Below are 27322 nucleotides of genomic sequence, written 5' to 3'. Positions count from 1 at the left end.
CGAGATCCAGGAAAGGCGCAAAGCTACACAGAGAAACCCTGTCTCGAAAAACCAAAAAAAAAAAAAAAAAAGATAAATTCTGTTTTCTGTACATTTTACCATGAAAAACCTACACTAAATTACTATTTATTTATTTATTTATTTATTTATTTATTTATTTATTGGTTTTTCGAGACAGGGTTTCTCTGTGTAGCTTTGAGCCTTTTCCTGGAACTCACTTGGTAGCCCAGGCTGGCCTTGAACTCACAGAGATCCGCCTGGCTCTGCCTCCCGAGTGCTGGGATTAAAGGCGTGCGCCACCACCGCCTGGCCAAATTACCATTTATTATTTATCATCATAACAAAAATTCAAAAGTATCACAACTCCCTCTATTGGAGAAGCTGGAGACAAGCAGGCCCATTCATACTCTGCTAGTGGGGACTGAAAGGACTCTTGTATTGCTAATAAATGCTTGTTTTTGCTTACTTGATGATCTGCCTCCTTGGAGATGAAAATATAGCTTGGTGGTGGTGGTGGTGGTGGTGGTGGTGGTGGTGGTGGTGGTGGTGGTGGTGTACACCTTTAGTCCCAGCACTCAGGAGGCAGAGGCAGGTGGATCTCTGTGAGTTCGAGGCCAATCTGGTGGACAGAGAGAGTTCCAGGACAGCCAGAGCTACGCAGAGAAACCCTGTCTGGGGGTTGGTCGGTCGGTTGATCGGGGGAGAAAAGAAAAAAGATGAAAGCACACGTGCACTTGGTTATCCCTTCCAGTGTTTGCCGCCTTCTTTCTTCTTTCTGTGCTAAAGACCAGACCTCTGACCTCATGCACACTGGATATGCTTCCTGGAGTTTCAGCTTCCAAAGCTGTGATCCAAACAAATGTCATCACAGTGAGGTTGTTTGGAGTATCTTATTATACGAAAGGAACAGGAACTAATAGACCTTCATGATTTGTTTTTTGCTTGTTTTCTTGAAGTACCCAATGTGAAATGTATTTAGAAGGCAAAATCTGAATGACAGTTTGTTTATTCATCAATACTAAGGTTATATATTACTTCCAGGCCCTCTTAGAAGTGGAGACGGGAATTGGCAAGTATACTTATATCATGAGTTCACACTGATACCTCCACTTTTTTGTTTGTTTGTTTTTCCGAGACAGGGTTTCTCTGTGTAGCTTTGCACCTCTCCTGGAACTCGCTTTGTGGATCAGGCTGGCCTTGAACTCACAGAGATCCGCCTGGATCTGCCTCCCGAGTGCTGGGATTAAAGATGTGTGCCACCACCGCCGGGCTGTTTGTTTGTTTGTTTTTGTTTGGTTTTTTGGTTTTTTTTTTGTTTTTTGTTTTTGGTTTTTCGAGACAGGGTTTCTCTGTGTAGCTTTGTGCCTTTCCTGGATCTCGCTCTGTAGACCAGGCTGGCCTCGAACTCACAGAGATCTACTTGCCTCTGCCTCCTGAGTGCTGGGATTAAAAACCTATGTTGCCACTGCCCGGCTATTTTTAAAAAACTTTTTAAATTTTATGTGCATTGTTGTTGTCAGGTCCCCTGGAAATGGATTTACAGACAGTTGTGAGCTGCTATGTAGGGGCTGGGAATTGAACCAGTGAAGAAGAGCCAGTGCTCTTAACTGCTGAGCCGTCTCTCCAGACCCCCAATACCTCCAGTTCTAACTAATGTTGCCAGGTTTGTTCTGTCCTTCTACCTCTCTGTGTTTGTAGCTCTGTTCCTCAACTATAAGGAACTTGGTTTCCAAGCTGGGCGTGGTGGCACACTCCTTTAAAGTGAGAAAACCAAGCACAGAGAAGGCCAGGGAAGGGAGCATAAAAACAAGCCTGGAAGGGTTGATCAGACTGAGGCTTTTGAAAACTTGAATGATGAATGTTTCATTCAAGGGTCTTCTGAAGTGGGGGGCGGGATGCTAATCTTTCTAAGGCTTAGACCTACCCTTTAGGAGCCAGCTTTATTGGGTGTTTTTTTTTTCCTTCACAATTGAGAAATTTATAAAAAGGATTTCTTGGCTGAGCAGTGATGGTGCATGCCTTTAATCTCAGCACTCAGGAGGCAGATGCAGGCAGATCTCTGTGAGTTTGAGGCCAGTCTGGTCTATAGAGAGAGAGTTCCATACACACATGTACACATGTACTAGCACACACACATACCTGTGAACATGTGAGTGCACACACACTAAGTTTAAAAAAAGCTGTAAGTCAGTGTAATGCATGCATGTATTACATGACTTTTCCTGAGAAGAAAATATCTATTTACTTTACTTAGGGGACCAATGATTCCTCAAAGAAATGATTCCACCCAAATCAAATCTAGTTTGGTAACCAAGTAATTTCTTGGTATTATTTGGGCGAGGAATCAGAGTGTGGGTGACTGGGGCAACCACATCACAGCAAGGCCACTCTAGTATGGTGAAGACAGCTTTGTCTCAGGACCCCCAACCCAATCTGCAGTCAACTCTACCAGTTTCCTCTTGCCCAGCAACTGTCTACTGCCTATATACCTTTGAGACAGCCTTATGAGGGTTTTAACCTTCTAAGCTTCCTGAACCTTGTACACTTTGTTAGGCCTTCAGTTGTTTGTTTGAGACAAGTTTTCTCTATATAACAGCTGTTGCTGCCCTGGAACTCAAACTCACAGAGATCCTCCTGTCTCTGCCTCTTGAGTGCTGGGATTACAGGCATGCGCCACCAGTCTGGCTATGTCTTAAGTGCCTCCCACGAAGAGAGAATGTTTCAACTCAGAAGAATTAAACAGCTCAAGTGATTTAAAGCATGCTTTTGAATTTTTTGTTGTTATAAAAGATGTTATCAGAACAAGTAACAATGTCTCATCTCAATAAGGTTTGTAGATTACAGCATTGCTTCTATGTTACACTCATCTTTTATTTATCCATCTATTTCGTGTATGTGTTTGGGGGACTGGGGGTGGTATCATGCCACACATTTAGGAAGTCAGAGGACAACTTGCAGAAGTAGGTTCTGTCCTTCTACCACGGGTTAAATCCCTTTCCCAGTCGAGCCAATCTTGTTAGCTCTACACTCTTGCTGTTACTGTTGTTGAGAAGGGTCTTGTCATAATAGTCCAGGCTGGGATCTTCCTGCCTCAGTCTCTTGAGTCCTGGGAGTACAGACATGCATGCCCAGATTTCAATGTCATTTTGATTTTGAAAATTATGCTGTGGACATGTAAAGGAATTCACTGTTGTCATGGAAAAAGAACATTTTCCCCATGGGGTTGTCATAAACATTTAATGCACAATTCAGGTACAAAATTTGGCACAAGATATGAGGAATTTAGATGGGAATTTAGCTTATAGGAAAGGTCTCACTAGAAGTGATATGATCTTTAAAGAAACCACCACCCTTTACTTACATCCTCAAATACCTTGCCATATTAACTCCTAAGGTGTGTCTAGTTTGTGGAAGTCTACAGTATTGGGGACTTCAAAGAAACAGGGAAAGCACAATTCTAGAGCACAGAAACAGGGAAAGCACAATTCTAGAGCACAGAAATGTGAACTCAAATGTGGTGGCATAAACCTTTAATCCCAGCTCTCAGGAGGCAGAGGCAGGTGGGTCTCTGTGAGTTCGAGGCCAGCCTGGACTACAGAGTGAGTTCCAGGACAGCCAGGGCTGTTACACAGAGAAACCCTGTCTCTAATCTCACAATTTTGGAATTCTAGTATCTGAGTAAATAAAGTATTTGATGGTAAATTAAAAAGAAACAACAATATCAAATCTAATTTCTGGCACTCAAGACTGCAGACAGAAGCAATCAGATATTAGTTTGAAGGCTACAAGGACAGCTTCCTACAACTCTGCTTCGTGGGAGACCATCTTTTAATCAGCCCTAGAAAAAAAGGACTTCTAAAAATTAATGAGGGTGGGCTGGAGAGATGGCTCAGTAAGACCTTACTACTGTTCATGTGGAGGAACTAAGTTCGGTTCCAGCACCCACCTCAGCTGGCTCACAAGTCCTCAATACCTCTGACCTCCGCAGGAACTGCACTCATGTGTGCATATTCTGAACAGACAAACATGTATACACAAAATTTTTAACACATAAATTAAATAGGAAATAGGCTGGGAGTGTAGCTCAGTGGTAGAGCCCTTGCTGGCACATATGAAGACTCTGGGCTCGATTTCCAGCACTGCACCATACTGCACAGGAAATGGTCCAGTGGAGTTAAAAATTTTAAATTGTTCCTTCTGACACATTCCTTCACACATGGCACAGATTGTACAAGCGAAATCGCTTATCTAGTCTCTCTATTCAAAGGTAAATGAACATTGTTTTTTCTTTTTCTTTTTTTGAGACAGGGTTTCTCTACGTAGCCTGGCTGTCCTGGAGCTCGTTCTGTAGACCAGGCTGGCCTCGAACTCAGAGATCAGTCTGCCTCTGCCTCCCGACAGCTGGGATTAAAGGTGTGTGCCACCACCGCCAAGCAAGAGAAACTATTTCTTGTTGGCCTTCCCGCCCCATTTCATCTCCGTCTAAGAAGGTGAAAACTATGGACACCACAGGAGACTAGCTTGGCTTTTGCTTCAGAACCTGGGTCAGAGCCGGGTTCAAGGGGCTCCAAGGGAGCCAGGAGGCTTGACTCTGAAGCCTCTCCTCCTGAGAGCGGAAGACCAGGTGCTGTGTGGCCTCACACTTGCTAAGGAAACGCGCAGTCACAGGGAAGAGGTAGAGTTGCTGAGCCATGGCCGCACGACACAGGTAGACAAAATGGCGGCGCTGCCCGGAGAAGGCGCTATACGAGTCTCTCTCTACAACTGAACTACAACTCCCAGAACTCTCCGCGCGGAAGGCGTGAGTCTGAGCTATTCTCCAGCGTTGCGGGTTGCGGCCCCATACCCCTCCCCCTTCCTACAGAAGAAGGTTTCCAGAAGGCGGTGCCTCTTCGGTATGTTGCCCGGCCTTCCCCGCTTCTCCCCGCAGTGCCCGACGGGACTCGGGGTTTTTCGACTTCGCAGTCGAACGTCTCTAGCGCCTAAAAAAAAAAATTAAACAAAACAAAACAAACAAACGAACAAAAAACTATACTTCTCCGTGTGGCTTCAACGCCTGCGCACAACGCACTACGGCTCCCAGAGGGCCCCGCGGCTCTCGTGATTGCGTGCTGACGCACTCGGTCGTGCTGACGTGCACCGCGGTCCAGGCGGGGTGCGAGTGGCGCAGTCGAAGCCCGCTGCGGCCCCTGAGGAAGCGGCGAGGAGGCGGCGGCGGCGGCTGAGGCAGGCGGACCGGCGAGGCGGCGGCGGCGGCGGCGGCGGCGGCTTCAGGCCCCGAGGGATTCGTCGGCTCGAGCAGCAGCTGCGGCAGGACCTCTCCCCGTCGGAGGCGGCGGCCGGAGGCGGCGGCGGCGGGTGAGAGAAAGGGAGCGCGCTCGCCGGGTGGGGGAGGGGCGGCGGCCTGGGCTCGAGGCCAGAGCGTGCGGCGAACGGCCCCGGCCGGCCCGCGCGCGCCTGCCCGGCGCCTCCGCCGGCGCCGGCGCCTCGTCTCACCTTCCCCCCCCCCCCCGCCCCCTCTCCGCGGTGCCCGCCGCGCGCGGCCTCCAACTCCCCCGCCCCTCCCCCACCGGGCAACGGCGCGCGCCGCCGCCGCCCGCTCTCTGGCCCGCGCGCCCCCGAGGCGCCCGCCGCGCGCGCGAGGCCCTCTCCGGCGGTCGCCCTTGCTAGACCTGGGTCCGAGGAGCCCCTCCTTCCGCGGTCGCCCTTTCCCGTCTCTTGAGTGGCGGCGAGGGGGGGGGGGGTGGCAGCCGGGGGGCTGGTTCCCCGCCCGGGCTCCGGGCCCGCCGATCTTTTCCGCGGTTGACCCCGGCGTGGGTCCCCCTGGCCCTGCCGGGGGCCTGAGAAACGGCCGGCCGGCCGGAGCCTCGGACCGCGGGCGCCGCGCGGCCCCCTCTCCCCCACCCCCCCGGCCGAGAATAGGCCCGGCGGCGCGGTGAGGGCCGGAAGGCCTTGAACTCCGACAGGCCGTCGTTAGTATCAGTGCTGAGCCCAGGAGTGTGTGTGAGGTGGCGGGGGCGGGGATCCCCAAATGGTAAAAGTAAAAACGAAAAGGAAGACCGTGTGCTTCTTCCTCCTACCCTGCTACTTGTTTTTTCTTTTTTACTTTCTGGTTTTATGAGACAGGGTCTCTGCATAGCCCTGGAACTCACTATGCAGACAGTAGGAGGCAAAGAGATCCACCGAGCGCTAGAATTAATGGCGTGCGCCACCATGTTCCTCTCCTACCCTGCTTTTTAAACGTGTCTCCTCAAATGTTAAAGCTAGGGAGGCTTTTGGAGCTTTTCGATGGGAAGAACATTCTGGACTTAAACAGACTGGCTTGTGTCAGCCATTACTTGGCATGAAGTTCTTTCTTTCTTTTTTTTTAATGTGCATTGGTGATTTACCTACCTGCGTGTATGTCTGTGTGAGGTTGTCAGATCTTGGAGTTACAGTTGTGAGCTGCCACGTGGGTGCTGGGAATTGAACTCAGGTCCTCTAGAACAGCCAGTTCTCAACCACTGAGCCATCTCTCCAAGCTCCTTGCAGTTCTTTTAAGATATCTCAGAATTAAAAATTCAAGAGGAGACTATTGTTTTTTCTTCCTTTGGGTGGGCTTAGGTTAGGTCTCTTCCTGGGTTGATACTGGAGCTGTGTGTGTTACACGGTGCCTCCGCAGTTAGTAGTGTTTCAGTATTGAGTTCTGTATTTTACTCTGTCCTTTTCTGGACCCCACCCATTGCAGCTCTCTTGGTTGCCGTTTCTTTTCTTGAACATCTTAGTTTCTGCCTCTTCAGTAGTTTGGCATTCTAATAATTATTTTCTCTTGGCAACTTGCTTTTTCTTTCTGCTGTTAACCTTGGGAAGTTTGCCTACTTTGTGCTCCTGTTTTAAGTGCTGTCTGGTTTTGGTAGTTGGTAGTTGTGGTTTTCCTTTTAGTGTCTTGAGCACTGCTTTGATACTGGGTGTAACATATTCTCCCCTCTCCCCTTTATTTTTAGCTCTTCCCTGAAAGTTCTCCAAAATCATGATTTTTTTTTTTTAATACCTTTTGCTTAGCTTTCATCAGGTAGGGAGGGAGTGGGCAGATTTTTGTGTGAAATGGTGGAAGTGTGGGTGAATGGTTGGAAGATTGTTAGAATCCTTTTGCAAAGGACACAAATAAGGTGAGGAATCGATTTAGGCCCTAGATTTAGAGGAAGGAAGGAAGGATTGGTAATTTTAGACTTTTAAGAATGATTGTTGGAAGGTACTACAGATTTCCTGACCCTAAAAAGGTTTTTCCATTTCTTCCTGAATTTACACTTGCCTTTAATAGATTTAGCCTTATCTGTCATTCTTGACCCTGATAGACGTCTCTTACTTGCTTTTAGTTTTCTAAAAGCTGTTTCGATTGAGTAGGGTAAGCTTAGGCTACGTTTGAGTGGGATGGGGCAAAAGTATATTTTGGTGTTTGGTCTACATTCAACATTTGCCTATATTTTGTTTTCTCATACTTTGGTGTTGTTTTGTTTAGGAATTGATACATTAGTTCTGAAATTTCTTGAATGTAATCTCTTAAACAGCTTCATCTCTTCCATCTGCTTTTACTAACCTCCACTTTTCCCTGTTCTTGTGTGTTTTTATATGCTAGTTTTCTTTCATATCTTTGAGACTCCGTCTTGGAGAAAATGTGTTGGAGTTGGAGGAAAAAAAATAAAGCATATATCTTGAGAAGGGCCTAGAGAATGAGTAATACAGTCCAAAAAACTGGAGCTTGGGGGTTCTTAATCATGTTGAGGTTGGAACAAGATGAAAAGGTAGAACCGGACAGGAAAACATAGGGTTAAATTGAAGAGTAAAGCAGGACTAGGAAAAAAAAAGATGAAGTGCCAGACCAGAGATTGATAGGGAAAGTCAACAGTTTTACATTAAGATAATGGAGTTTGAAGGTTTCTAGATACTTGTAGAGAAAGTATGGGGACAGTTAGAACAGAGAAAGATGGTTTATGTTTAGACTATGAAGTTAAAAACAGGCGATATTTAACAAGAGCTAGCCAGACTTGGAGGAACTGCGAGGGATGTGGTAAACCTTACTGGGAAGGAAACTAAAATAATAAAATCATTGTAGTTGGTAGGAGCTATGAATATTTGGAATCAGAGATGGCTCACCTGCCCCATGTTAAGTATAAGCTTATGTACCCATGGTTCCTCTGTGTTTCTGATATTCTTGCTTGCCTGTAGTTTGGGTGTGAGACTGCATAGGACATTTGGTTCATGTTAACTAGCCAGTTTACCTATTTAGATACCTAGGACTGTTTATTCCATTTCTTGTTTGTTCAAGTTAGCCTAAATATTCTCTTGGAGGAGTCTTTGAAAATGGACTATAGGCTTTAAGGTGCTTCTGATCTGTAGTGTTTATTGTGCCATTTGGAGGACTTAGTTACCAGTAGTTACATTCAGTGTTTGGTGAAGATACCATTTGTATGTATTGTGGCCATAGAAGAATAAGGGATAGTGTGGAGAGATTTGAGACAAACTGGATTCTTGTTTGCTTATCGTGTAGAAAGGAAAATATAAGTACAAAGAACGGCTTAGAATTTGGTGAAAGTACATTGTGAGAAAAGGTTTAAAAGTAGATGGTGATTTAGTGGAAAGGTTGAAGTGTGGGGAGGATAAAGGGAGGGTTTTGTTTGCAGACTAGTGAAATGAGGAAGCATCATTTTGCTAATGGAGGTTCAGTGTGAGACTAAGCATTGAACTAAAGGCTAAGAGAGCCAGGGATGTGGGAGATGTGGTAAGTAGTTAGACTGGGGCCAGGAGCCTGACTGGTGTCTCCCCGCTCCCCTTCAGGAGCGGTGGTGCCCCCCTGGGCACAGGGCCATGTACAACGGGATCGGGCTGCCGACGCCCCGGGGCAGCGGCACCAACGGCTACGTCCAGCGCAACCTGTCCCTGGTGCGGGGCCGCCGTGGTGAGCGGCCTGACTACAAGGGAGAGGAGGAACTGCGGCGCCTGGAGGCTGCCCTGGTGAAGCGTCCTAATCCTGACATCCTGGACCACGAGCGCAAGCGGCGCGTGGAGCTGCGATGCCTCGAGCTGGAGGAGATGATGGAAGAGCAGGGGTGAGGGAATGGGTGGGGAGAAGCCAAGCACTGAGTGAGTGCTTAGTTGGGTGTTAGGTGGGATGTGTGGAAAGAAACTAGAGCAGGTTGAAAGCATCCTAAAAAGGAGTTGTAAGGAAGAAAGAAAATGAGCTTGAAGAGAATTGGTCAGTGCATGGTGGGATGTCAAGGAAACTGTTTGGAGCATTAATAGCAGCCTAAGGGGGTCTGAATTATTTAGCTGAATTTATGAAGGAGAAGGGGGCCATCAAGGAACAAAAATGTGCTGTACAGGAAAGTAGCATTAGGCAGAAGAGCTAGGTAACCTGACAGGTGTTGTTATTGGAAGGAAGAGAAAGGTAGGTGGATGTAAGGATTGCGGCCATGGAAGGTGGTAAAGGCAGAAGATCGGAATTGAAAGAGTATTTGAATAGAGGATATTATGAGCTTGGCAGAGAAGTGAAATTTTGGAAAAGGAGCACATTCAGGTAGAAATCTGTTTAGAGCAGTGGTTTTCAAACTTGAGCAATGGTATCCTTTTATACATTATGTTTTCTTTGAAGTCCCAGAAAATAAAAGATCTATTTGTGTTGAAGTTGGGAAGGGAGCACTGGGAACTCAGCCAGCAAGCAAACTGTCCTCTCTTGGCCCCTGAATTGTAGCATGTTTAAAATCCACTGTTCTAGAGAGCATAGTGTAGAGAAGGAAGGAGGGTATGGGGAAAGATAAGGAAAACTTAAAAGAACTTTTTGAGTGACAAGTACTGTGTGCATGGAGAAGGAAAAAGGACCCTTTTGGAGAAGGAAGCAATTATAAATTTGGACTGGGAAAACCCTTGTCAAGCTCTAATGTAGAAGGGATTTGTCCTTCAGGTACGAAGAACAGCAGATTCAGGAGAAAGTGGCGACCTTTCGACTCATGTTGCTGGAGAAGGATGTGAACCCTGGGGGCAAGGAAGAAACCCCAGGGCAGAGGCCAATGTGAGTGGTGTTCTTGTTGTTCTTTGGAGTCTATGCTATTATACCTACTGCTGTCTTTTCTTTTTACCTGGGACTTTGTTTTGCCTTCATTCACTTTCCTTAGTCCATAGCTGTTTTGACTCATCCTTATAATTAAGTTCTGAATCAGGGCTCTCATGTTTGTTCCCTGTATCCTTCAGATTTTGGCCTTTTTTCCCCTTAGGGTAACTGAGACCCATCAGTTGGCAGAACTGAATGAGAAGAAAAATGAGCGACTCCGTGCTGCCTTTGGCATCAGTGATTCCTATGTGGATGGCAGTTCTTTTGATCCTCAGAGACGAGCTCGAGAAGCTAAACAAGCAGCTCCTGAGCCTCCCAAACCATACAGGTAATCAGGAGAGAAGCTAGATCTGCTTCCTTGTTAAAAGTACTTGATTATAAGCCGGGCGGTGGTGGCGCACGCCTTTAATCCCAGCACTCGGGAGGCAGAGCCAGGCGGATCTCTGTGAGTTCGAGGCCAGCCTGGGCTACCAAGTGAGTTCCAGGAAAGGCGCAAAGCTACACAGAGAAACCCTGTCTCGAAAAACCAAAAAAAAAAAAAAAAAAAAAGAAAAAGTACTTGATTATATTGTTATTACTAGTGTTTCTAAATTTTTGTTTTGTTTTGTTTTTCTGAGACAGGATCTTACTATGTAGCTCTTGGCTGTCCTGGAACTCACTCTGTAGATCAGGCTGGCCGCCTTTCTCTGCCTCCCAAGTGTTGAGACTAAAGGCATGTGCTACTATGCCTTTCCAAGTCCCCCCCAAAGATTGATTGATTGATTGATTATGTATACAGTGCTCTGCCTGCATGCTAGAAGAGGGCACCAGATCTCATTACAGATGGTTGTGAGCCACCATGTGGTTGCTGGGAATTGAACTCGGGACCTCTGGAAGAACAGTCAGTGCTCTTAACCTCTGAGCCCACTTTCCAAGTTTTTATATTTGGTTGTCTTTGGGTCAAATTTTTATTTTTGTGTGTATGGTGGTTTTGCTTATATTTATGTTTTTGTACCATGTGCCTGGTGCCCCTGGAGGCCAGAAGAGGGCATTAAATCTCCTGGTGCTAGAGTTATAGGTGGTTGAGAGTCTTCTTGGTGCTTGGAGTGGAACCCCAGGTACACTGGAAGAGCAGCCAGGGTTCTTAACTGCTGACCCATCTCTCCAGCCCCTATTTTTATTTATTTTTTTGGTTTATCGAGACAGGGTTTCCTCAGTGTAGTTTTGTTACCTGTCCTGGATCTCGCTCTGTAGCCCAACTCACAAGGATCCGCCTGGCTCTACTTTCCGAGTGCTGGGATTAAAGGCGTGCGCCACCACCGCCTGGCTATTTTTATTTTATTTTTTTATTTTTTGGTTTTTCGAGACAGGGTTTCTCTGTGTAGCTTTGCGCCTCTCCTGGAACTCACTTGGTAGCCCAGGCTGGCCTCGAACTCACAGAGATCCGCCTGGCTCTGCCTTCCAAGTGCTGGGATTAAAGGCGTGCGCCACCACCGCCTGGCTATTTTATTTTTTTAAATAATTAATCTATGTGTGGTGGTGCACACATTTTATCCCAGCACTCAAGACAGATGCAGGCAGATCTCTGATTTTGAGGCCAGCCAGAGCTACATAGTTAGACCCTTTCTCAAACAATTTTAATGAAACTAGATGTGACAGACACCTTTAATCTCAACACTTGGGAGGTAGAGGCAGGAGGATCTCTTGAGTTGAGGCTTATTTCCTCTACATAGGTAGGTCCAGGACAGCCAGGGAGGGCTATATAGTGAGACTTGCCTCAAAATTCTCTCTCTCTCTCTCTCTCTCTCTTTCTGTCACTCACTCATTCACAAAATCTTGGACTTACTAGATACGAAACCACTTTTAAATTACAGGTTTTTGTTTTAGTTGTTTTTCAAGACAAGGTTTCTCTGTGTAGCCCTGGCTGTCCTGGAACTCACTCTGTAGACCAGGCTGGCCTCAAACTCAGAGATCTGCCTACTCCTGCCTCCCCAGTGCTGAGATTAAAGATGTGCGCCACCACCACCCAGCAAATTTATATGTTTTAGTTCAGAAGTTTTCACACACAGGTGCGGGTGCGCGCGCACGCACACACACGCACACACAAATTGGCATATAGCAGTTGTTCTAAGGTGAAACAGTTCTCAGTGAACTGTTGCAAGTATATTCATTAGGGTGAAATGTTTTAAGGAAATTTGTCCTGCCACCTAGAATCTCTTTGCCTTTTCCCAGCCTTGTTCGAGAGACAAGCAGTTCTCGATCACCAACTCCAAAGCAAAAGAAGAAGAAAAAGAAGAAAGATAGAGGACGGTAAGTCAGTTGGAAAGTTACTCTAGTATCTAGAGGGACCTTACCTGTTGTTGGGACTTCTGGAAGTTGAGTTTGCTTTGAGGTAGTGGAGAATCCAAATTGCAAAGACAGTTGAAGGGGACAGAATTGCTTTTTCAGGTTTCAGCTGAGAAATGTGTGCTTAGTGGGAAATGGTCGATCTGTCGCCCAGCCGAAAAAGCTAGCCAGCATCATTTCAGATTTCCGTTTTTATGTTTATCGATTGACTATAGAAGTAAATAAGGTGTGGAGCATTGATGCTGCAGTTTTGAGAATTACAGGTTAGAAGTCCAAAAAGAAAGCTAAATAAAATGACTTGCTTCTGAACCCATTTTAGCAGGTCAGAGAGCAGTTCTCCTCGACGAGAGAGGAAGAAGAGCTCAAAGAAGAAGAAACACAGGTATGAGATGGAAGGTAGTGTTTTTTAAAGACTCTACATATATAGCCTTGCCTGTCCTGGAACTCACTCTGTAGACCAGGTTGGCCTCTATCCAGCTCAGAGAGATCTGCCTACCTCTGCTGAGTTAATTAAAGGCATGCACCACCACCCCCTGGTTAAGATGGAAGTTCTTGGTAGTGATTGGAGGCAGCTCTTGAAAAGTAGTTGTGGTTTAATGATTTTCTCTTCTTTTTTTTTTCCCCCTCCAACCAACAGGTCAGAATCTGAGTCCAAGAAACGGAAACACAGGTAAGAAAGAACTTATTGGTTCTTGGGGGAGACATAATGGCACATGGGAATGGTAAGCTACTGCTTGATGGCTTTGTTTATATTTAGCCTGTAGGAGGTGTTGTCCCCCCCCCTTTGTTTTTAGTAGAGCTCAATCCTTTACCTACCTGTTACCAATAAAATTTGGCCAGTTATATTTCCATTTCACTTTACTTCAGATTTAATTAATATTTTAAAAATTGCCGGGCGGTGGTGGCGCACGCCTTTAATCCCAGCACTCGGGAGGCAGAGGCAGGCGGATCTCTGTGAGTTCGAGGCCAGCCTGGGCTACCACGTGAGTCCCAGGAAAGGCGCAAAGCTACACAGAGAAACCCTGTCTCGAAAAATCAAAAAAAAAAAAAAAAAATTCTTTTAGACAACATTTCCTTATTTTCCAGGTCTCCTACTCCAAAGAGCAAACGTAAATCAAAGGACAAGAAAAGGAAGCGGTAAGTGTATTAGAAGAAATACATAAATGCTCCCTTATGGGGAGGAATTGAAATCACTGGTAGTTAAGGATTGAGAGATGTGTATGTAAGGGGGAAACCCAAAACCTAAAACTGAATGAGTGCTATGTATGGCTCAACAAGTAAAAGGCCCTTTCCATCAAACCTAAAGAGATCAGAGTTTTATCTCTGAGACCGACATAATAGAAGGAGAGAATGAACTCCTGTAAATTGTTTTCTGACTCCCTTCTGCATACATGTACGCTCAAATTGAATGTGATGTGTTTTTGTTTTTTTTTTTTAATATATTCTTTTTTTTCCCCCAAAGATTTATTTATTATGTATATAGTGTTCTGCCTGCATGTATCCCTGCACGCCAGAAGAGGGCACCAGATCTCATTACAGATGGGTGTAAGCCACCATGTGGTTGCTGGGAATTGAACTCAGAACCTCTGGAAGAGCAGTCAGTGCTCTTAACTTCTGAGCCACCTCTCCAGCCCCTGTTTTTTTTATTTTTTTTGTATATTTTTGAGACAGGGTCTTTCTGTGGCCCTGACTGTTTTGGAACTCACTGTAGATTAGGTTGGCCTCAACTGGAAGAGATTGGCCTGCCTCTGCCTCCCAAGTCCTGAGATTAAAGGCAGGGGCCACCACGCCTAGCAGATTTTTTAAAAAGAGACAAGTTTGGAGAATTCAGAATAGGTATAACAGTCTTCCTGAGCTTTGTGGTGGTCCTTCTTCAGGTCTCGAAGTACAACGCCAGCACCTAAGAGCCGCCGAGCCCATCGGTCAACTTCTGCTGACTCTGCTTCTTCCTCTGATACTTCTCGTAGTCGGTAAGGGGTAGTCCAGGAGGAATGGAGGGAGAGGGAATGATGGGTTAATCAATTTAATATTTATTGAGCGCCCACGGTGTGCTAGGCGCTGCACAGACCATTCCGAAGACACGGTCCCTGCCCTCTAGAAGCTGACAGGCTAAAGCAACAGGATGGACAGACATATATACATTTCCCCTTGTCTTTTTTTATTTTTATTTTATTTTTTGTTTGTTATGTATATGGACTACCAGAATAGGGCGGGGGGTGGTTTGCTGGTTTGGTGGTGTCTGGGGGAGGAAGGAGTCCTTACCCTGGCTTCCTTAATCGGGGAAGGCTTCCGGAAGGTGGGCTCAGAGGTGAGTTGTGAATGAAGTGGGTAGGGAAGGGCCTGGGTGGAAGGTTTGGGTATGTTGGAGGGTGGTGAATAAAGGGGTAGAGGGGTATTATTTGGGATTATATTGGGGAGAGATGGAACAAAAAAGGACTTAACACTTGCATTTTTGAAAATGATTTGAGTCATGTGACCAAGACTCTTTTTTTTTTTTTTTTTTTTTTTTCCAAAGAGGGTTGTACATACAAGAAAGTGGATTGCAAGCTGGGGGTGGAGGGGGTTTTCTATTGTCCCTTGAGCTGATTTCCTTGCTCTCCCCTGCCCTCCATCAACTCACAGGTCTCGAAGTGCTGCTGCTAAAATTCATACAACAGCCTTGACTGGGCAAAGTCCTCCCCTTGCTTCAGGGCATCAAGGGGAGGGAGATGCACCTTCTAGTGAACCAGGTGCCACCAACATACAGCAGCCTAGTAGCCCAGACGCTTCTACAAAGCAGTCTAGCAGTCCGTATGAAGACAAAGATAAGAAGGAGGTACGTTCTGAGTTAGTGTATTGGGTTGCAGGGTTTTTACTTAGGAATCTGCCTTAAAGGGACAAGACAAAGTAGTGTAAGGTATCTTTTTGTTGTTGTTTTGTTTTGTTTTTGAGACAGGGTCTCTGTGTAGTTTTGGTGCCTGTCCTGCATCTCACTCTGTAGACCAGGCTGGCCTTGAACTCAGAGATCTGCCTGCCTCTGCCTCCCAAGTAATGGGATTAGAGACGTGTGCCACCACCGCCCGGCAAGGTATCTCATTAAGAGAAAATCTTACCCTTTTGAGTTATGGTCAGGTTTAGCTATGGAGGTTAACAAGGAGCTGTAGAAGGCAGTGAGTTTGTGTGTATATGTGTGTGAGAGAGAATGTAAATGGGTTGGGGGTTGGTTTCAAAGGAACAGACTGGAATAGTGTAATAGCAAGCATGAAGGTTTTGGACAGTATTCGAAGGAGATACAGAAGAAGAGAAAGGAAGAGTTCTCTGAGTTAGAACTCAGAAAAGTGGGCAGGCTTAGCAGTGCTGCACGATGGATATTTTATAAGCAACTGCTGAGAAATTTGAGTTTCTATTTCTACATTCCTCTTTCAGTTTACCAAGTCCTTTTACACCAAGTATTTAACAGTTGTGACCCACTAAATTGTGAAGTCTTCACAATGAAACTTCAGTGGATATTAATAGGTTTTATATTAGTAGTTTGTTTATATCCATACAGTGGAACAAAAGGTTTTTAAGAAATTAACTTTTCTATTTACAGTGTCTCTGTTTACTTTTTTTTATTGTGTTCCTTTTTTTTATTGTGTGCTTGTCATGGTTCACTAAATTTTTTGACCCTTTGATTTGGTGCCACCAGTCTGAAAACATTAAGGAGTGGCCTTTTTGGTAGTTCTGTTTTATACCCTCTATTCTAGTCCCATGGCTGATTGCTTCTACTGGTTTCAGTAATTAGTATAACTTAAAATCTCACATTTTTTGTCTCATTTAGAGCTAACTTTTTTTAAGTTACAAGATGGTTCATCTTAGAAATTTTACCCATTTTCAAGTTAAAGTGTTTATGGTTTTGGCCTATTTCCTGTTAGACCTTGGTGAATTAATTTTTGTGTGTGTATGATGAGGGGGAGGCAAGTGTGAGTTATCATGCTTGTTTGGGTGTCAGAGGACGACTTGTGGAGTCTGTTGTCTATTTCTACCTATATATGGGTTCTGGGGGTTGAGCTCTGGTAACCAGGTTTATGTGGCAAGTGCCATCTCATTTATTTATTTACTTATTTATTGGTCAGTGATTTATTTATCTACTTATATATTTAGAGACAGGGTCCCTTTACGTAGCCCTGGCTATCCTGCACTCACTGTGTATTCAGGCTGGCCTCGAACTCAAAGCTCCACCTGCCTCTGCCTCCTGGTTGTTGGGATTAAAGGCGTGCACCACCATGCCAAGACAAATCATACTTTCAAAACTTTGCCCCTTTTTATGCTGTTATAACTTAATTTAGTTCATACTTGAGTAAAGTTATTATTAGCCAAACTGTTTTCTCTTTCCATTGAATCATACCTTTTTTTTGGGGGCGGGTGGTAGTGTTCATATGTATCCCACACACACTGCCAGATTTCTTCCCTTGTAAAGAAAAAACTTCCTTATTTATTCTCAGGATACTGATGGTATTTGTTGGTAATGGTAGTGCATTGTTTTCAATTTGTCTTTTCTCTGAATTATTACTTGAGGTCAGAGATTGTCTATATAGTCAGGTTTTTTCCCTTAGTAGTGCTTTCTTTCTTTTTTTATTTTTTTGGTTTTTTCGAGACAGGGTTTCTCTGTGTAGCTTTGCGCCTTTTCCTGGAACTCACTTGGTAGCCCAGGCTGGCCTCGAACTCACAGAGATCCGCCTGGCTCTGCCTCCTGAGTGCTGGGATTAAAGGCGTGCGCCACCACCGCCCGGCCGCTTTATTTTCTTAATTTAAAAAATGCATTTATTTTGTATATGTGTGTGAGGTGGATATACATTACATGTACAGGTCAGAGAACAAGGTCAGAGGAATGGGTTTTCTCTTTCTACCACATGGGTCCTGTGGTTTGAAGCCCACAAGGCTATTTTGATGTCTCTCCACTAAGCATTACATAATGTCTTGTTAATTGAGTGTGACTTTGAGTAGGGAAAGGGTCAGTTGTTGTAAAGGGTGTATAGAGGGAAGTATTAGAAAGTTTTGGAATCTTATGGGTGATATTGAAGTTTTGGTGTTTATCACTATCCTTACTTTCTCTTTCACTCTTAGAAATCTGCAGTTCGACCTAGTCCCTCTCCGGAAAGGAGCAGCACAGGGCCAGAATTACCTGCCCCTACTCCGCTCCTTGTTGAGCAACATGACGACTCCCCACGACCCCTTGCAGCAATCCCGTCCAGTCAGGAGCCAGTTAACCCCTCATCTGAGGCTTCCCCAACCCGGGGCTGTTCACCAACTAAGTCTCCTGAGAAACCTCCCCAGTCATCTTCCTCAGAGAGCTGCCCACCATCCCCCCAGCCTACCAAAGTTTCTCGGCATGCCAGCTCCTCTCCTGAAAGTCTTAAACCCACACCAGCTCCTGGGGGCCGCCGAGAGATTTCTTCTTCACCCACATCTAAGAATCGTTCACATGGCCGAGCAAAGCGGGATAAATCTCATTCTCATACTCCATCTCATAGAACAGGGAGATCCCGTAGTCCTGCCATTAAGAGGGGACGATCTCGATCTCGAACCCCCACCAAGAGAGGTCATTCTAGGTCCCGGTCCCCTCAGTGGCGTAGGTCACGGTCTGCACAGAGGTGGGGAAAATCTCGAAGTCCCCAGAGGCGTGGCCGGTCTAGATCTCCTCAGAGGCCAGGGTGGTCCAGGAGTAGAAATACCCAGAGAAGAGGCAGGTCTAGGTCAGCAAGGCGAGGCAGGTCACACTCTAGATCTCCAGCGACTAGGGGCAGATCCCGTTCTAGAACACCAGTTAGAAGGGGTAGATCACGATCCAGAACACCTGCCAGGCGTAGATCACGATCCAGAACACCTGCCAGGCGTAGGTCTCGGTCTAGAACACCAGCTCGCAGGGGCAGGTCTCGATCAAGAACACCTGCTAGGCGCAGATCTAGGACCCGATCACCAGTTCGAAGGAGGTCTCGAAGTAGATCCCCAGCTAGGAGAAGTGGCAGGTCACGGTCTAGAACACCAGCCAGGAGAGGTGGCAGGTCACGGTCTAGAACACCAGCCAGGAGAGGGAGGTCACGATCTAGAACACCAGCCAGGAGAGGTGGCAGGTCACGGTCTAGAACACCAGCCAGGAGAGGGAGGTCACGGTCCAGAACACCAGCACGACGAAGATCTCGTAGCAGAAGTCTAATTAGACGTGGAAGATCTCACTCTAGAACACCACAAAGAAGAGGACGATCTGGCTCATCATCAGAGAGGAAGAACAAATCTAGAACATCTCAGAGGAGGAGCAGATCCAACTCAAGTCCAGAAGTGAAAAAATCTCATATTTCCTCAAGACGGAGCAGGTCTCTTTCTTCACCAAGATCCAAAGCAAAATTGAGGCGAAGCCTTTCAGGTTCTTCTCCATGTCCTAAACAAAAGTCACAGACACCACCAAGGCGAAGCCGTTCTGGTTCTTCACCACCTAAACAGAAGTCAAAAACTCCACCAAGACGCAGTCATTCAAGTCCATCTCCTCAGCCCAAAGTAAAATCTGGAACACCACCAAGGTCAGGGTCTGTAGCAAACACACAGGTTGATGAACACTCTGCAACACCACAAAGACAGAGCCGTTCTGAATCATCACCTGATGGTGAGGTGAAATCGAGGACCCCATCAAGACAGAGCTGCTCTGGGTCTTCTCCTCGAGTGAAATCTAGCACACCTCCAAGACAAAGCCCATCTAGGTCGTCATCTCCACAACCCAAAATAAAGACGGTAATATCACCAAGACGAAGCCGTTCTGGCTCATCTTCTCCAAGTCCTACTAGAGTGACATCTGGAACACCTCAGAGGCAAAGCAGATCAGTATCTCCCTGCTGCAATGTAGATTCTAGATTGTTGCCAAGACACAGCCGTTCTAGATCCTCCTCACCAGATACTAAAATGGAACTAGAAACACCGCTTAGACACAGTCACTCTGGGTCTACATCACCATACCCAAAAGGCATGCTCCAGACTCCTCCAGAGCAAAATCTCTCTGCGTCAAAGTCACCCTGTCCCCAGGAGAAGTCTAAGGATTCACCAACAGAAAGCTCTGGAACCTTTTCTCTTTGTCCAGGTGTAACACTTAGTACATTACCAGGAGAGAGTGGTTTTGGCTCCTCATTTGTGCAGCAGAAAGGACAATCTCAAACTTGGCCAGATCCCAGGTCTAATACTTCAAGTCCAGAAGGGAGGCAGACTCACTTGGAATCTCCATCACTGCAGAGCAAATCTCAAACATCTCCAAAGGGTAGCCTGTCCAGATCTTCATCTCCAGTCACTGAGCTGACACTCAGATCACCAGTAAAACAAGATAAAAGTGAATTATCAACAGATCCAAAGGTGAAATCAGGAATGTCTCCTGAGCAGAGTAAGACTAAGCCTGACTCTAACCTATATCCTTCAATAGAGTCTAAATCTCTTTTGGTACAGAGCAGATTGGAGCCTTCTGAATTAAAAGAGAAACTAGGTTTAATTCAAGAGGATGTTGTTGCATCATCTTTATCAAGAGACAAATTTAGTCCTATACAGGATAGGCCTGAGTCCTCTACAGCACTGAAAGATACGCCTCGAGTACTATCAAAGGAAAGAAGTGGAGCTGGGTCATCTCCAGGCACAAGAGACCAAAGTAGTTCATTACCTAATTCATGCCAAGATGAATTAATGGAAGTAGAAAAATCTGAGCAAACCTTTAGCCAGGTACTACCCAGTTCATCTCCAGAACATAAAGAAATGCCTGAAAGTAACATTGAATCATCTCCTGAAATAGAAAGGCCTGCTGTATTGTCTGCTCTTGACCAAAGCCAGGCACAGCTCTCTTCAAAAGCAGCAGAAATCCCTGCAGTGACTTCATGTTGGAGTGGACCACAAATTTCTCCAGAACATAAAGAACTGTCTCATTCTCCCCCTGGGGAGAATAGCTTTGAGTCATCTTTAGAGTTTAGAAACTCAGCCCTCATTTCAGAAGTAAATGCTGGATTTTCTCCTGAAGTTAAAGAAGAATTGAATGGGCCATTCATTAATCAAATGGAGACAGATCCATCTCTGGACATGAAAGAACAGTCAACGAGGTCCTCCAGGCGCAGTAGTTCTGAGTTATCCCCAGAGGTAGTGGAAAAGGTAGGAATATTTTCAAATCAGAGTATGTCTTCTCCTGTACTTGAGACTGTACACAGAACACCTTCAAGAGAAAGGAGTAGTTCTGCATCTTCTCCTGAACTGAAGGATGGTTTACCCAGAACCCCATCTAGGAGAAGCCGGTCTGGGTCTTCTCCAGGACTTAGAGATGGGTCTGGGACTCCTTCTAGGCATAGCCTATCTGGGTCATCTCCTGGGATCAAAGATACACCTCAGACCCCATCCCGGGGACGAAGTGAATGTGACTCTTCCCCTGAACCAAAAGTGTTGCCTCAGACTCCCAGAGCACGAAGTCATTCGCCATCATCCCCTGAGCTCAACAACAAGAGTGTCACCCCTCAGAGAGAAAGAAGTGGATCAGAATCATCAGTAGAACAGAAAACTCTGGCTAGAACCTCTCCTGGGCAAAGAAGTCGATCTGGGTCTTCCCAAGAGCTTGATGGGAAACCTAGCACATCCCCTCAGGAAAGAAGTGAATCGGACTCTTCTCCAGATTCTAAACCCAAGACACGAACCCCTCTTAGACAGAGGAGTCGCTCTGGATCATCTCCAGAGGTTGACAGCAAATCTCGACCCTCACCCCGGCTCAGTAGGTCTGGCTCATCTCCTGAAATGAAAGATAAGCCAAGAGTGCTACAGAGAGCTCAGAGCGGTACTGATTCTTCTCCTGAACACAAAATACCTGCCCCTCGGGTGCTGCCAAGACGTAGTAGATCAGGTTCGTCAAGCAAAGACAGGGGCCCTTCACCTGAAGGAAGCAGTAGTTCTGAATCTTCTCCAGAACACCCACCGAAATCCAGAACCGCTCGAAGAGACTCTAGGTCCTCAATGGAGCCAAAGACAAAGTCTCGCACACCACCTCGACGTCGGAGTTCTCGTTCATCTCCTGAGCTAACCAGGAAGGCCAGAGTCTCTCGTAGAAGCCGCTCTGCCTCCTCCTCGCCAGAAACTCGCTCCAGAACTCCACCAAGACGTCGAAGAAGTCCTTCAGTATCTTCACCAGAGCCAACTGAAAAGTCAAGGTCTTCACGGAGGCGGCGCTCAGCTTCATCACCCCGTACCAAGACAACTTCAAGGAGAGGCCGATCTCCTTCACCAAAACCTCGTGGACTCCAAAGATCCCGCTCCCGCTCACGTAGAGAGAAAACCAGAACAACCCGACGGCGAGATAGGTCTGGATCATCACAGTCAACATCACGAAGAAGACAGAGGAGCCGGTCTAGGTCTCGGGTCACTCGAAGACGGAGGGGTGGCTCTGGTTACCATTCAAGATCGCCTACCAGACAGGAGAGTTCCCGAACCTCATCTCGACGCAGAAGAGGCCGGTCTCGCACACCCTTGACCAGTCGGAAGCGATCTCGATCACGAACATCACCGGCTCCCTGGAAGCGCTCTAGATCTCGAGCCTCACCAGCTACTCATAGGCGATCAAGGTCCAGAACACCCCTTATCAGCCGACGTAGGTCCAGATCTCGGACCTCACCTGTGAGTAGGAGAAGGTCAAGGTCAGTGAATAGGCGCAGATCTCGATCAAGAGCATCCCCAGTGAGCCGAAGGCGATCCAGGTCCAGAACACCACCGGTAACTCGACGTCGTTCAAGGTCCAGAACACCAACAACACGCCGTCGCTCTCGTTCTAGGACTCCTCCAGTGACTCGAAGAAGGTCCAGATCTAGGACTCCACCAGTAACCAGGAGGCGATCTCGAAGCAGAACTTCACCAATTACTCGAAGAAGATCAAGATCCAGGACATCCCCAGTCACTCGGAGAAGATCTCGATCTCGTACATCTCCAGTTACCCGGAGGCGTTCCCGATCTCGAACCTCTCCAGTGACACGCCGCCGCTCCAGGTCCCGAACTCCTCCAGCTATTCGGAGACGCTCTAGGTCCCGGACACCACTGTTGCCACGCAAGCGCTCTCGAAGTCGCTCACCACTTGCTATCCGTCGCCGTTCTAGGTCTCGTACTCCTAGAGCAACTCGAGGCAAGCGGTCCCTAACAAGATCTCCTCCGGCCATCCGTAGGCGGTCTGCATCTGGAAGTAGTTCTGATCGGTCACGTTCTGCCACTCCTCCAGCAACAAGGAATCATTCTGGATCTCGTACACCTCCTGTAGCACTCAGTAGCTCTAGAATGAGCTGCTTCAGTCGTCCTAGCATGTCACCAACTCCTCTTGACCGATGTAGATCACCTGGAATGCTTGAACCCCTTGGCAGCGCTAGAACACCCATGTCTGTCCTACAGCAAACTGGTGGCTCAATGATGGATGGTCCAGGTCCCCGAATTCCTGATCACCCAAGAACATCTGTTCCAGAAAACCATGCTCAGTCTCGAATTGCACTTGCTCTGACAGCCATCAGTCTTGGCACTGCCCGGCCACCTCCATCTATGTCTGCTGCTGGCCTCGCAGCAAGAATGTCCCAGGTTCCAGCTCCTGTACCTCTAATGAGCCTCAGAACAGCCCCAGCTGCCAACCTTGCCAGCAGGATTCCAGCAGCATCTGCAGCAGCCATGAACCTTGCCAGTGCCAGGACATCTGCTATTCCAACATCAGTGAACCTTGCTGACTCAAGAACACCATCTGCAGCAGCAGCCATGAACTTAGCCAGCCCTAGAACAGCAGTGGCTCCTTCAGCTGTGAACCTTGCTGATCCTCGAGCCCCTGCAGCCACAGCTGTGAACCTAGCAGGAGCTAGAACACCAGCTGCGTTGGCAGCTTTGAGTCTCACAGGCTCTGGGACACCCGCAACTGCTGCAAATTATCCCTCCAGTTCCAGAACACCCCAGGCTCCTACTCCCGCAAACCTGGTGGGTCCTCGATCTGCACATGGCACAGCTCCTGTGAATATTGCTGGCTCTAGAACCCCTGCAGCTTTGGCTCCCGCAAATCTCTCCAGTGCCAGGATGGCTCCAGCATTGTCTGGTGCAAATCTCACCAGTCCCAGGGTGCCCCTTTCTGCTTATGAGCGTGTCAGTGGCAGAACCTCACCTTTATTGCTTGACCGAGCTAGGTCCAGAACACCACCATCTGCCCCAAGCCAGTCTAGAATGACCTCTGAGCGGGCTCCTTCTCCTGCTTCAAGAATGGTCCAGGCTCCTTCACAATCTCTTCTCCCTCCAGCACAGGATAGGCCTCGGTCCCCTGTGCCATCTGCTTTTTCAGACCAATCTCGTTCAGTTGCCCAGACCACTCCTGTAGCAGGGTCTCAGTCCATTTCATCCGGGACTGTAGTAAAGTCCACATCCTCTGCTAGTGACCACAATGGCATGCTTTCTGGCCCTGCCCCTGGGGTGTCCCATGCTGAAGGTGGGGAACCGCCAGCCTCTACTGGGGCCCAGCAGCCTTCTGCATTGGCTGCTCTGCAACCAGCAAAGGAACGTCGGAGCTCTTCCTCTTCATCATCATCCTCTAGCTCATCATCATCATCATCTTCATCCTCCTCCTCCTCCTCTTCCTCTGGCTCCAGTTCTAGCGACTCTGAGGGCTCCAGCCTTCCTGCTCAACCTGAGGTGGCCCTGAAAAGGTGAGGGAGTTAAGGAATCTAGGGGGAAGGTATTTACAATGGGTAGGGGAGTTGGGAGGGAGAAATCTTCACAAGTACTTGGCTTTTTGAGAAAGTGTGGGGGACCTTGGCCTTCAAGTTGGGAGTAGAAAGAACACTGGGTGGGGGCTTTGTGGGGAGGAATGGGACAGATAAAAGTCTCCAAAGGTTAATTCTCCAGAGGATAATGATAAGTTTTCCATCTCTACAGAGGACAGAACTAGAGGAAATGGACTTAATTTTACAGCAGGAGGGATGGCAGTTAGACCTCAAGAGGAACTCCCTGGGCTGGAAGGATCTTCAGAGGTCATCCCATCCCTCTCCCTGCCTCCAGGCAGGACGGCCCCTCCCCAGCCAACCTGCACTCACAGGGGCCTCCCCAAGCTGCGGCTCTCCAAGGAAGGAGACCACCCAGCTTCAGCTTCCACACCTGAGTCCAGGGGCCTTATTCCTTCATCAGGGACATTCTTGAGGTTTAACCTTGATCCCTTGTGCTTCGGGCCCCAGCCTGTTGCTTGTGTTAGCAGAGGTTTGGTCAGCTCTGTGCCACTGCTCCAGAGAAGTGCTTACTGGCCTGCCTTCATGTGTTCCCAGGGCCTTTCTCAGACACCCCTCCCCCACTGCCGTTCCTCCAGGCCAAGGAAGGTAGGGTTGGGGCTGGGGCATCTTGTCTCCTTGTGACACCTTTCTTTCCTCACAGGGTCCCCAGCCCTGCCCCAGCCCCAAAGGAGGCTGTTCGAGAAGGACGCCCTCAGGAGCCAACCCCAGCCAAACGGAAGAGGCGCTCTAGCAGCTCCAGTTCCAGCTCCTCCTCCTCCTCTTCTTCCTCTTCTTCCTCCTCTTCCTCTTCTTCCTCCTCCTCCTCTTCCTCTTCTTCCTCCTCCTCCTCCTCTTCATCTTCCTCCTCCTCCCCCTCCCCTGCTAAGCCTGGCCCTCAGGCCTTACCCAAACCTGCAAGCCCCAAGAAGCCACCCCCTGGCGAGAGGAGGTGAGTGCTTCCTTGCCTATTGTGGAGAGGGGGTTGGGCGTGAGTTCTCCAGAAAAGGGACCCTGGGTGAGGTTCCTGCTGGGGTGCCTCGTGTGGACGTCTGTGTCTGGTTGTACGGAAGGAGTCCGACGCTCCTCCCATCCTCCCACAGTGTTGTGTTCTGGTCAAGGGCTGCACTATCCAACTGAGGGCCCAGGCCAGAACTGGGAAGTCTAGGATTCTTCCTCCCTCTCCCCTCCCCTGACAAGCAGCCTGGTCTCAGAGATTCTAGCTCTAAGTCTCCCCATTGCTGCTGCAGGGCTCTGGTCTGGCCACCGTCATCTTCTCCCGACTCTGTCCACAGCCTCCTCCCTGTCTCCCTGCCTCCACGCCATTCTCTTCCACACGTAGCCAGAGGGATCTTTCTAAAACGCACATCTGGTTACTTCCCTTCACTCCACAAATCCTTCCGGGACGCCCTGTGGCCTGCAGGATAAAGTGCCACCTCTGCGGGAATGGCGTGTGAGGCTCTTCACCAGCTGCCCTTGCCCGCCCTGTGCTCCTCCTGCCCGCCCCCACACATGCCCTGTGCTCCGGCCATACCCAGCGCCTTGCAGTCTTAAGGAGAGCCCCATGCCTTTGGACATGCTGTTCCTTCTGCCTGGGATTTCCTTGTCTGCCTGGTGAACTCGTTCTGCAAGACTGCACTCAAACAGCACCTCCGAGAAGACTGCCCTGCCATTTCCTTCCCCTGCCCAGGTCCCCATGTTTGCTCGGGATCCCCAGGCCCATGCACATCCATCCCTGCTGGCCTGTTTCCTATGTAGGGGGCATGTGTGCCTTCATTGTTGACCTCCACTACCAAACAAAACTCCAAGGGCAGGGACTCTTTTATCTTTGCATCCCCCGCTGCACCCTGTGCCCTGTCCACTGGGGGCACTCGGTGGATGGTGTGCGGGCGGATGGGTGAGTGCGGACAAAGGTGGGTCTGAGGCTGGCCCTGTGTGGTGTGAGGTTTGGTGGTCAGGACCTGGGTGGGTGGTCCTGAATGCTTGCTTGGCTGGTGGGTTTGTGAGGATGTGGTGCTATAGAGGCCTACTCTGCTCCCTAGGTCACGCAGCCCTCGAAAGCCAATAGACTCCCTTCGGGATTCCCGATCCCTCAGTTACTCACCTGTGGAGCGTCACCAGCCCTCGCCCCAGCCTTCACCAAGGGATCAACAGAGGTAGGGCACATAGCAGGTGTATCAACTTAGCTCACGTAGCCACCATTAATTTGTAAGAAAGTCTTATTAGTACTGTTCTGGTGCCTAATTTCTATTATCTTGTAGCAGTGAGCGGGTTTCCTGGAGAGGCCAACGTGGGGACAGCCGTTCTCCTGGGCATAAGCGCAGGAAGGAGACACCCAGTCCCCGACCTAATCGCCACCGCTCCTCCAGGTGTGTCTTCTTAAAAGCCTGGTCCTTGTGAATGTTAGGGATATTTGTGGAGTAATGCACTGACCAGTCTTCTCTATTGCAGGTCTCCATAATCTGGATTCCACCGCACCTCATGCTCTGGTGACATGAGTATTCCTCATTTTCCCCAGAAGAATCATGGAAGGAGTCTTTGTCTGCCTTCCCTTGAACCTTGGCAGCATCTTGAGGGGAGGGTCCCCCCCCCCCTTTTTTTCCCTGTGAAATGTTGATCTCTGTGAGTTTTTCCTGGTTCATGTGTTTTTCGGGGTTGGAGTGGGAGGGAGAGTTTGGGGAGGGAGGGGCACAATTCAGGACATCTAGGCCTGGAGTTGTAATGATCCAGGGAGCTGTTACCCCTCAAGTTCCTGGGGGTGGGGGTGACTGATGTTTTGGGACTTGGTGAGGAAGTTGATTTGAAGGAGTTGCTGCACCCCTCCCCCCAACTTTCATGTTTCTTAAGGCATTTTGGTTTTTTAAAATCTGTACAGCAAAAGCAACTTTTCTGTCGAATAAAAAATGAGAAATGTGGTCATTGGGCCTATAGACTTTACTTGTGGCTAAATTTGAGTTGAAATAGAACAAATATGTAGTGGTATTTGCTTGAGAGGAGAGAAGGCTCAGCAGTCAAGAGCACTGATGTTCCAAAGGACCTGGGGTTAATTAAGAGGCTGTCCAGTCACACCAGGATTAAAGGGGGAAAAAAGGGTGGGGGGAGGGGAAACACAACCCCTCTTTTTTAAGAGAAGTCACATACAACGGGGCCCTATAGTCCAAGGTCATGGGCGGAGCAAATAGCACTA

The 27322-nt window shown here is 47.9% G+C and overlaps 1 protein-coding gene across 11 annotated transcripts; it reads left to right on the top strand.

The window, feature by feature from the left end:
- The first annotated feature begins 4897 nt into the window (after positions 1–4897).
- Srrm2 (serine/arginine repetitive matrix 2) lies at positions 4898–27054 on the top strand. Of its 11 annotated transcripts, none has more exons than XM_052759168.1 (15): positions 4932–5358; positions 8815–9086; positions 9938–10045; positions 10248–10412; positions 12296–12373; positions 12729–12791; positions 13047–13079; positions 13496–13546; positions 14287–14379; positions 15032–15224; positions 17495–24081; positions 24800–25087; positions 26178–26291; positions 26400–26504; positions 26587–27054. In XM_052759168.1, exons 2-15 carry the CDS (start codon positions 8845–8847, stop codon positions 26594–26596), a joined length of 8130 nt encoding a protein of 2709 aa, XP_052615128.1. In that variant the 5' UTR covers positions 4932–5358; positions 8815–8844; the 3' UTR covers positions 26597–27054. The 11 variants fall into 11 exon arrangements, 9 of the variants coding, with proteins under 9 accessions (XP_052615133.1, XP_052615132.1, XP_052615130.1 ...); XM_052759167.1 differs by having other exon boundaries at positions 4934–5358; positions 12732–12791; positions 26397–26504; XM_052759165.1 differs by having other exon boundaries at positions 5204–5358; positions 26397–26504.
- The last annotated feature ends 268 nt before the right edge of the window (positions 27055–27322 follow it).

This window comes from Peromyscus californicus, unplaced genomic scaffold, assembly GCF_007827085.1.
Source record: "Peromyscus californicus insignis strain IS unplaced genomic scaffold, ASM782708v3 Scaffold_3__1_contigs__length_106647218, whole genome shotgun sequence".
NCBI lineage: Eukaryota > Metazoa > Chordata > Mammalia > Rodentia > Cricetidae > Peromyscus > Peromyscus californicus.
Note: the sequence above shows the minus strand (reverse complement) of the source record. Positions and strands in the feature narration are given on the sequence as shown.

Excerpts from the sequence above, each read along its gene's own strand:
- Srrm2 (XM_052759165.1), top strand. The coding sequence starts at position 8,845 with ATGTACAACGGGATCGGGCTGCCGACGCCCCGGGGCAGCGGCACCAAC. Across the intron at positions 10,046-10,247 it reads ACCCCAGGGCAGAGGCCAAT|GGTAACTGAGACCCATCAGT; the intron begins GTGAGTGGTGTT and ends TTTTCCCCTTAG. Across the intron at positions 26,292-26,396 it reads TCACCAAGGGATCAACAGAG|CAGTGAGCGGGTTTCCTGGA; the intron begins GTAGGGCACATA and ends ATTATCTTGTAG.